The 10,668-nt window shown below is 43.6% G+C and overlaps 1 protein-coding gene and 1 long non-coding RNA gene across 3 annotated transcripts; both read right to left on the reverse strand.

Annotated features, from left to right (window-relative positions):
- Positions 1-3,400: 3,400 nt before the first annotated feature.
- Positions 3,401-6,497, reverse strand: LOC142094357 (uncharacterized). The gene is made up of 2 exons (XM_075176401.1): positions 4,018-6,497; positions 3,401-3,933 (listed from the first exon to the last, which is right to left on the reverse strand). Exon 1 carries the CDS (start codon positions 6,495-6,497, stop codon positions 4,857-4,859), a length of 1,641 nt encoding a protein of 546 aa, XP_075032502.1. The 3' UTR covers positions 3,401-3,933; positions 4,018-4,856.
- On the reverse strand, positions 3,401-9,491 carry LOC142094362 (uncharacterized). Of its 2 annotated transcripts, none has more exons than XR_012677654.1 (2): positions 8,960-9,491; positions 3,401-4,430 (listed from the first exon to the last, which is right to left on the reverse strand). It is a non-coding gene; the product is annotated as an uncharacterized LOC142094362 (long non-coding RNA). The 2 variants fall into 2 exon arrangements; XR_012677656.1 differs by lacking the exon at positions 8,960-9,491 and adding an exon at positions 8,730-8,951.
- Between the last annotated feature and the right edge of the window lie 1,177 nt (positions 9,492-10,668).

A 10,668-nucleotide genomic window follows, 5' to 3' on the forward strand; every position in this document is an offset into this window, starting at 1 on the left:
GGTATACCACAACGAACTTTCTCGTAAAACATCATTAATAAAACCTTGGAACATCGCGGGGGCATTACATAGGCCAAAGGGCATGACCTGATATTCATAATGGCCCGAATGAGTGTTGAAGTCCGTCTTCCACTCATCCCCCTCTTTGATCCGGAACAAATTATATGCCCCCCTCAGATCAATCTTGGAGAAGACCGTGGCTTGTTTGAGTTGATCAAAGAGCACGGAGATGAGAGGCAAAGGGTAGGTATTCTTCACGGTGATCCCATTCAGACCCTGATAGTCTATGCACGGACGGAGGCTCCCATCTTTTTTTACCACAAAGAAGAAACCCGCTCCTACGGGTGATTTAGACGGTTGAATGAATCCCTTACATAGGTTTTCCTCCACATAGTCATCAATAGTCTTAGTCTCAGGAATGGACAGGGCATATAACCTTCCCTTAGGAAGCTTGGCACCCGGAACCAGATCAATGTAGCAATCGTAGCTACGATGCGGGGGCAGAGAGTCTGCTTCCTTCTTAGAGAACATGTCGTGGAACTCCTGGTAAGGTATAGGAAGAGATTCAGGACAAGGCTGAACAACCCGAAGAGGTAGGACAAGACAGGTTGTCGAACAGGCCTTACTCCATCGTAGGATTTCCCCAGCGCTCCAATCGATTGTGGAGTTGGAGCCAAGGATGCCCCAAGATCAATGGTACTGAGGAACAGGGAATCAGGAAGAACGAGAGAACTTCAGAATGGAGATCTCCCACGGTAAGGTGCAAAGGAGGAGTTTGAGATGAGATCCTTCCATCAGTCAACGGTCTACTATCCAGTCCGCAGACCGTGATTTCTGAGTCCAAGTTTACTAAAGGAATACCAAGTGCTTTGGCAAAGTTCACATCCAGAAAATTTCCAGTTGCACCACTGTCTAAGAAAGCAGAGATGGAAACGGATCTATTTCCATACATGATCCGAGCAGGGATGAGGATGGAATTCTTGGAAGAGACCATTTGGAGACCTAGGAGTACCTCTTCCTTTACGCCTAGGCCTGATCTTTTCCCGCCTTGTTAGGGCAGTTACGCAAGAGATGGCCCTTATTGCCACAGTATAGACATAGCCCCTGCGACCGCCGCCTGGATATTTCCTCGGGGGACAGGTGATAAGCCCCTAACTGCATGGGCTCCAGCAAGTCCTGAGGGACTGGGTAGATGGCTGGAGAGGACCAGGATGGTGAGGCGGCCTCCTTCTCGGACCTCCTTTCTTTGATCCTGCGGTCAATCTTAATAACTAATTGCATTAAGGCCTCCAGGGAAGGTGACGAAGGGTACTGGACCAAGGAATTATTTATCTGCTCCGAGAGCCCTAGCCGGAACTGACTCCGTAGTGCAGGATCATTCCACTGGCTATCGACCGACCAACATCTGAACTCGGCACAATACTCTTCTGCTGTACACCGCCCTTGTCTTAGAGCTCTTAGGTGTGATTCGGCAGAGGCCATCCGATCTGGATCATCATATAGGAGACCAAGGGCGTTGAAAAAGGCGTCCATGGACTGCAGAGCAGGATTAACAGGGGTCAGACTGAACGCCCAGGATTGGGGATCGCCCTGAAGTAAGGAGATGATTATACCGACCCTCTGTTGCTCCGAACCCGAGGAACGGGGCCTGAGGTGGAAATATAGCTTGCAGCTCTCTTTAAAATTCCGGAACAGGGTTCTATCCCCGGAGAAACGGTCCGGAAGATTGAACCTAGGCTCAGAGGCAGGTGCCAGAGTTGCTTGTGAGGCGTTGGCGGCTTCTTCCTGAGCAGAAAGTCTGAGCGAAAGGTCCTGAACCGCCTGTGAAACGGCCTGGATCTGTCCTGCTAGGACTTGAGCCTGGCTGGGATCCATCAGAGGGAAATAGAATTGTTTTTTGGACCAGTTATAATGTGAGGAACCCCTCCAGCCAGTACATCAAAACCCGGAGTCTGCTCTGAAGTCTGGTGTTCCCTGAAGCCCCTAGTGGTGGGGACAGACTTAGCCACAGACAAACAGACGGTCGTGAGATGTGTACTGACTGTGGAGAACCCAGATATAGAGTGTAGAAGCAAACAGCAGAGTAAAATCCAGGCAAGGGTCGAGGTCCGGCACCAGACAACGAATCCAAAGAACAAGCCGAGGTCAGAGGTCACAGGCAATACAACAGGGTCCAGAAACAAGCCAGGGGTCATACATGGGAGATCAGGTCTAGCAAAAACAATCAAGGAGCAGAAACAGGAACAGGGAGCCTAGCTACACTGGGAGCTATAACTGGCAGTGAGGCTCTGTCCTCACTGCCTTAAATAGTGAGAGGAACCAATCAGGGCAATGTGCAGCAAGACTCCTCCCAATACATATCAGCCAATCCCAAGTGAACACTATCAGCCTGAGAGAACAATGGTAGCTCTAGACTCAGGAATGCTGAGTAGTGTGTGTCCATGTATATACATATTTCACATCCTACCTCCCACAATAGTCTCTGGCAGCTGCACCTGTCCAGACTCTTGATTTTCTTCTGAGTGCATGCGCCTGGCTGTAGGACAGCTGACCGGGCGCTGCGGCAGGCGAGACAGAGCGTCCCGGTTGTTGCCCAGGCAACCGGGACGTAGGAGGCGGAAGTGATGCCCCGGTCGTCATAGAGACGGCCGGGGTGCCTGGGACCGCCGGAAGTTAGTCGGGACGGCCCTTTGGGGTTGTGAGTTCTACAACTCATAACACTGAGTTGTAGAACTCACTACCAAGTCCCAAGCTGCCTCTGGAAGCAATGTTTGTACAAGAACTGTTTGTCGGAAGTTTCATGGTCACACACAAACCTCAGATCACCATGCGCAATGCCAAACTTTGACTGAAGTGGTGTAAAGCACATCACCATTGGATTCTGGAGCAGTGGAAATGCGTTCTCTGAAGTGCAAAATCACGCTTCTCCATATGGCAGTCTGATGGATTAATCTGAGTTGTGCGGATGTCATGGCTAAGCTTTCTACCTGAATGTATACTGCCAACTGTAAAGTTTGATGGAGGATGGTCTGGAGTTGTTTTCATGGTTTGTCCTGGGCCCCTTAGTTCCAGTGAAGGGAAATATTACAACATACAATGAAATTCTAGAGAATATTGTGTGAATATTTGCCTGAGTTATTAAGGAGAACAAAGCAAAAAAAGGAGTAACTTTGGACCTTGGCAAAACTATGCTGCATTGAAGGGGGAGGTAAATTTAAAATGTGGGGACATATTTATAGTTGGGGTAGGGCATGTTCTAGGTAAACTTTCAATGGCAGTGTAAAAATTAGTTAACAAGTGTTTAAGTGTGTCAGAGATAGCCTCTATTGGGTCCTTTCTCTCGAGCCCTGGCACCTGTCTTAAGTGGGTATCGATCGATAGAGAGACAGACAAAGTTCAGTTGTAAGGCTGAAACTCCATCTGGTTCTGACCAGCCCCCAGTCAGAGTAGCTTTATTTATACACAGAAGATGGAAAGATGTATGGTTACACAAAAAAACAGCAGTTTGACATTTAGGATCAGCAGATGTTCTTGTTTCAGTCGCGCAAGCCAGTGGCAGAAATAGCTGCGGTTTCAATGGTGTGGGGTTTTCACAGGAAACTGCTAGATGTGGAGACTTCTTGAGAACATGTGAAACAAAGCAGAAGAACAAAAAGGTTTAGGTATCGGTTACGTGGTAACAATCTGCAGAGCCCTGCAGATTGTTGCTCAGACATTAATTATACAAAATGTATCATTTTTCAGAAACTGATTAAATGGATATCTCTCACATAAACCCCTCTTTTTATCATTTTTATAATTATCCTGCCTATCCTTTTGGTGTGCACAAAGTATTCCTGCACCTGACCTACTTCATTCAATTCAATGGAACCCCTAGCAGGCCCTTAGAGGATGGTAAATGTACATTCAGCCAGGTCTATAGTTTATGTACACCTGGGTTCTTGAAAATAATAAGACATAAGGAAAAACCTTTTTAAGTATGTAACTTATTCAGAGTCTAGTGAGAGCGAGTTGGACCTGGGTTTCTGGATCGGACTTTAGATGTTTCTTAAGTGACCTTTTTATCTTGATATCTTTTTTGCATCTTTTCAAACAGCATTGGAAAAAACATAAGCTTAGTTTAAAAGCAACATATAGTATCAATATTGAAATGCATATCTTGGCTATCCATATTGAAACATACATTTATAGTTATTGCAAAACACAGAATGAACACACCCTTCATGATTGATCCTGAGCCACCGTGGCCTTTTTACAGTGGCTGGCGTGGATCCAAGGATCTTTCCCCTCTAGTTTCACTGAAGTGGGTGTGGTCAGCAGGACTTGGTATGGTCCTTCAAATCGTGGTTCCAGAGCCCTCCTGACGTGTCTCTTCACAACAACGTAGTCTCCCGGTACTAAGACATGTGTTCCAACACAATCCTCTGGATCTGGGATAGAAGAGAAAACTCGAGAATGTGTATTAGTGAGGGACTTCTGCAATTCTTTCACATAATTAGTCAGTTCACCTTGGTGTTTTACCATAGATTGAGGAAAATAACACCCTGTTTTTGGCGGCCCCCCAAATAATATCTCATAGGGGCTTAGCCTGTGTTTTTTGTTTGGTGTCGTCCTGACTGAGTATAGGGCAAGGGGGAGGCACTGTAACCAGGGCATTCCTGTGCTTTTCATGGCTTTTTGTATCTTAAGTTTCAGTGTGCCGTTTAACATTTCCACCTTGCCACTACTCTGTGGATGGTAGGGGGTATGGAATGCCTGACTGATCCCCAAATCTGACATGATAGTTGTCATTACTTCACCCGTAAAAGTGGTGCCCCTGTCTGATTCTATCACTTCTGGGACACCATATCTGCATACTACTTCTGACAGTAGTTTCTTTGTATACGTTGGAATGGGTAGAGAGGTTTTGGGGTTACTCTGAGGGGTACGGTCACTGTGTGACCAGGATTGTTTGTGTTACAGATGGCACAGGCCTTTACCAGATTACTGGCAGCAGTGCTGAAGCCTGGTGCAATCCAGTGTTTAAACACAGAGTTAATTATCCCATCTTTTGAGACATGTGTGGGGCCATGTTCTAGTGTGGCCAGTGTGGGAAAAAGGGCTCTGGGAAGACAGTGTTTGTCTGCTGATCCCCATAATCCCTTTTCAGGTTCTGCTCCTCTCTTTTTCCACTCCTCTTTTTCTGACTCTGTAGCCTGTTTTTGTAAAATTTTAAGCATATCTAGGTCTACAGGGAATGTGAGAGTGGCAGCGGTCAGTAGATAATGTTTGACCAATGGTAAATCTGCTGCTGCCTTAGCAGCTTGGTCTGCCAGTCTGTTTCCTTTTACCTCTAAGGTTTGTTCCCTTGTGTGCGCTTTTATTTTTATGACTGCCACTTCTTCAGGCAGTTCTAAAGCTGTGAACAATCTCAAAATGATGTCTGCATTTTTTATTGGTTTCCCATTGGAGGCCATAAAATGTCTGTTTTTCCAGATGCTTTGATAATCATGTGCTACCCCAAAAGCATACCTGGAATCTGTGTAAATATTAGCTGTTTTCCCTTCTGCATATTGGCATGCACTGATTAGTGCTTCTAGTTCAGCCTGCTGTGCTGTAAAGCTGGGTGGAAGGGGTTGCTGAATCAATATTTCAGTTTCAGTTGTGACTGCATACCCCGTTTTAGGGGAACCCTCCTCGTAGTACCTGGACCCGTCTACGAATAGTAGTAGGTCAGGATTTGCTAGTGGTGTTTCTTTTACATTGCCTGGAGGTGTGGTTTCCAAGTCCATTAGGGCTAAGCAATCATGATCATTAAAACTGTGAAAATTTTTAAGTTGCATTTCCTGCCCTGTCACAGATTGTGCACTCTCTGCGCTGTCACTGTGTGTGCTGTTTGCGCTTACATCAGTGCTTAGGCAGATGCCACTGTCATTAGTGCCCGGGCGGATGTCACCGTCTTTCTTACTGCTACTCCCCTCTTTTATATCCATGCAACTTGGGAGCAATGTTGCTGGATTTAAAACTGTACATCTTTTTAGTGTGACATTCGAGGGTGTGAGAAGTGCCACTTCATATTTGGTTAGTCTGGCTGCAGAAATGTGTTTTGTTCTGGCTTGATTAAGTATTTCCATTACTGAGTGTGGAACCTGAATGGTGAGTGGGTGGTCCAACACTATGTCTGCAACTTTTTGTGGCAGTAACGCAGCCGCAGCTACTGCTTTTATACACATGGGAGCTGCTGTTATAACAGGGTCTAGCTTTTGATAGTAGTATGCTAGTGGTCTCTGTTTGCCCCCATGTTCTTGTGTCAGTACCCCGTGTGCATGGCCATTTTGTTCGTGGCAAAACATATTGAACGGTAGTTCATAGTTAGGGAGGCCAAGAGCCGGGGCACTTGCAATCAATTCCTTTATTATTTCAAAGGCTATTAGTTGTTCACTTGTTAGAGTGATTGGGCCTGTGGCGTTTCCCTTAGTTACAGTGTAAAGAGGGTCTAGGAGTTCTGAAGCATTCATTAACCACTCCCGGCAGTAGCCAGCAAGTCCTAAAAAGGCACGTAACTGTCTCACTGTGGTGGGAGGCGGGAACTTTTGTATGGCAGTTACTCTAGAGCTTAACAGATGTTTAGCGCCTGCTGATATGCAGTGACCCAAAAATTGTACTTGAGGTAAAGCACACTGTAATTTTTCTTTTGAGACTTTACATTTCTCTTGTGCTAGAAATTTTAGCAAACTTTTTGTTTCCTTTAAGCAAATTGTTTCAGTGTCTGCACAGAGCAGCAAATCATCTACATACTGTATTAGACGTGTATTTTCATGTTCTGGTGCCCATGCAGTTAGGACTGTATGCAGGGCTTCAGAGAAGGCCGATGGGGAAATGGCCGCTCCCTGGGGCAATCTAGTCCAACAATATTGTGCATCATCTACTGTAAACGCAGTGCATTTCTGACTATCTGGGTGTAGTGGTACAGAGAAAAATGCATTTGCTAAATCAATTACAGAAAACCTGGTAGATGATGCTGGAATGTCATTGAGTAATACATGGGGATTTGGGACAATCTCTTTTCATGTGTCCTGTCTGTTTGCAAAAGAAACATGCTCCGAGGGTTGTGCCACTAGGGTCTCTTGCCCCTCTTTTATCACTGGTAGTTTGGATAATATAAATAGGGTTTTTTTCTTTTTCTGCTCTTCCCTATCTTCCATTACCCGTAATATATCAAGTAGGACTTCCATGTCCATACTACCTGCCTCTGGTCTGTTTCTGAATAGAGATTCTCTCATTTCTTGTTTAAGACCCATGAGAAAGGTATTTTTTAGTAATTGTACTTCACGGAGTTCAGCAGTGCCGAATCCTCCGTCCGTGTGATTGATTAGGCACCGATCATACCACTTACGGCAGTCTTCCCCGTTATCTTGCTTTAAGGGAGTGCCTACCGGGACTTTACGTTGTTCTGCAGCTGCCCATACATTCATTTTGGCTAAAAAGGTAGTTGCAGATTCAGATATTATCTACGGGACATTCTACATTATCTGAGTTTTTAAGGACTGCAGTTCCACTCGGGCCGATTATAATATTGGCTAATTCTTCCAAGTCTGACCATGTACAAGTGTAAATTCTATTCATTCTTCTAAAGTAGGCAAGACACTGGGTGGGATGTTTTCTGGGATCGGGACTCTTATCACAGATATCCCTTGACTCACTCGGGGTCCATGGTCTATATTGGACAGTTCTGCGTATTACTGCAGGGGGGTCTGCATTATCTAATGTGGTGGAAGTTCCCAAGGGGAACATATCCATGGTTAACTGTGGGGGATCACACTTCTCATCAGTGGATTCCTGGGGACGGCCACAGAATGGACAGACTTCTGAATATGGGGGGACACATCTAAAACATTTTTTACAAGTGGTTCCGTAAGGGAGATCACTTTTGACTTTATTGTTGAAAGGTTTAGTATTAGGATTATATGGCGGTGGTCCGGTGACCAGAGGAAACGCCCATTGTCCATAGAAATCGGGCTGTTTCGTGGGTCTTTGTCTTAAATTCAAGTCTGATTGGTTATTAGAGAGGGGTCTTAAATCAGGGTACATGATGGGTCCTGATGGGGAGGGTGGATATGGGGGTAGAAATGGATTATTATTATTATTTGAAACACCAGGGACCCCCACCACTGGTGTTTCTTCTTCTGTATCACTTAAATTTGTCAGTTGTAACATATTACTGGGGATATCATCATCTTCTAACTGTTCTGCCAATTTGCACCACATCTGACACCTTTTAAAATATCCTTTTTCCTTTAAAACTTTCTCATTGTCTTTCACAAACTGTTTCCAGAATGCAACTTTTAATGTGCCCTCTTCAGACAGTCCTACTACTTTAAATAATTTCCTCATTCCCTTAGTGAGGTCTTTACCTCCACGTTTAGACACGTACTGTATTGGACTCAGACCGTCATATATTTCGGGTCTTTGTTGTCCCTTTATGGACCCTTTAGTTCCCATTAGGAATTACCTTATGGTCCCTTTATGGACCCTTTATTTCCCATTAGGAATTACCTTATGGTCCCTTTATGGACCCTTTATTTCCCATTAGGAATTACCTTATGGTCCCTTTATTTGAATGAGGATTTTTATAACAAATTTGCAGGACTTCTGCCTTTTTTAATATTTCTCACAACTTTCAATAAAATCCAACAGAAAAAGACAATTATAAACTATACTGTAACAATTTCTAAAGTGATTTCACTCACTTCTCCTATTTCAGATGTGGTCACATTAGACATTTATCATATAGATGTAATACAGTAATTTTGTTAAACAAAAAATTCAACCTTTTAATCTACCTTGATACCCTTAATAGTATCTGTTGCCAGAGCTCAGAGATCCCCGTCAATCAGACTGAGGTACCCTCGAACTAAGACACTACCTCCTTATACAGAGACAGCACTGTAAAAGAGTAAAAATAAAGCTTTTTACTCACCAGCTGGATTTTGTTGATGTCTGTCTGTGTACAAAGAAGAGGTCCCAAAGGCGTCGAGAGGTCTGATGTATTGGAGATCCCGGCAAGCGAGCCCCCACTGAAACTGTCAGAGATAGCCTCTATTGGGTCCTTTCTCTCGAGCCCTGGCACCTGTCTTAAGTGGGTATCGATCGATAGAGAGACAGACAAAGTTCAGTTGTAAGGCTGAAACTCCATCTGGTTCTGACCAGCCCCCAGTCAGAGTAGCTTTATTTATACACAGAAGATGGAAAGATGTATGGTTACACAAAAAAACAGCAGTTTGACATTTAGGATCAGCAGATGTTCTTGTTTCAGTCGCGCAAGCCAGTGGCAGAAATAGCTGCGGTTTCAATGGTGTGGGGTTTTCACAGGAAACTGCTAGATGTGCAGACTTCTTGAGAACATGTGAAACAAAGCAGAAGAACAAAAAGGTTTAGGTATCGGTTACGTGGTAACAATCTGCAGAGCCCTGCAGATTGTTGCTCAGACATTAATTATACAAAATGTATCATTTTTCAGAAACTGATTAAATGGATATCTCTCACAAGTGCAACATGACTAAAAAACAGCATTTTCTTTACGTGCAAAATAATAAACTAATTTTCACCCCTTACATTGTAACATGGTTTGTCTAGGATAAAATGTATTAATTTTTTGCCTTGCTCTCCTTAATAACTCGGGTTCAAAGTGTATAGCTGTTGTAGGCATATCATATTGGTGTTTTCCTTCCATATTTTGAATTTGTATCAATCAACCATATTTATAATAGTGCCATCTTGTCATTTTATAATTTTGTCATCCAAGGCAAGTAGTCACATAGAACAAATGTAGAGTAGGTAGCAAGTCTAACAACAGTAGCCAAGGATCCACCTCAGTTTGCAGTCAGTCTGAAACGGATCTCCCCCTTGTACCTCTCTATGCTTAGGGAAGTATAATGGGTGAGATAGTGGGCAAGCCCATGAATGTAAAGGCTAGTGTTTCTCTAGGCTAGACTTTCTGTAGATGCTATGCTTAGATGAAAGCAGTTGCAGATGGCTTATTAGGAGATGTATCAGTTACAGGTGCTTTCTCCTGGGGGCAAGTTTTGTAATGATGATGAACATCAACACAGACCTTGCTTTATTAAAAAAAAGAACACAATAAAAAAAAAACATGTCTATAATCCCTCCTCCAAACAGGTTAACCAACCCAGGTGCTGTTTGGGGTGGGGGTGTTGGAGAAACAATTAAGTGTATCATGCACTCCGGAACATAAGGTAGATTAAAGGTGTGTCTGTGCAATTTGCAAAGTATTCTAAGTTGCACGGAATTAATGATTATTTTTAAGTGTAAATTGCATCCAACTCTACATTAGGCCCATAGAGTATAATAATATTAATTATAATATTAATTAATATAATATTACTTATTATCCATATCTTATGACCATAATTGCTTGTGACGGATTCAGGGGCAGGTAGTCGGTAAGAGAAAGGCAGAAGACAAGCATAGGATGCTACCCGGTCATTCCAATTGTGTTTTTAGTACAGATATTCACTAATCCCCGTGTTTTGGTTTTGGATCTGGATTAAGTTCTTGTTTTGGTTTTGGCAAAACTCGCGTGTTTTGGTTTTGGTTTTGGATCTGTATTTTTTAGAAAAATAAATAAAATATGCTAAAATATTCTAAAATCACATAATTTTGCTCTGT

This window comes from Mixophyes fleayi, chromosome 1 (genome assembly GCF_038048845.1).
Source record: "Mixophyes fleayi isolate aMixFle1 chromosome 1, aMixFle1.hap1, whole genome shotgun sequence".
Classification (NCBI taxonomy): Eukaryota; Metazoa; Chordata; class Amphibia; order Anura; family Limnodynastidae; genus Mixophyes; species Mixophyes fleayi.

What these genes read in the sequence shown, in the direction of transcription:
- LOC142094357 (XM_075176401.1), bottom strand. Translation starts at nt 6,497, where the DNA reads ATGAATGCTTCAGAACTCCTAGACCCTCTTTACACTGTAACTAAGGGA.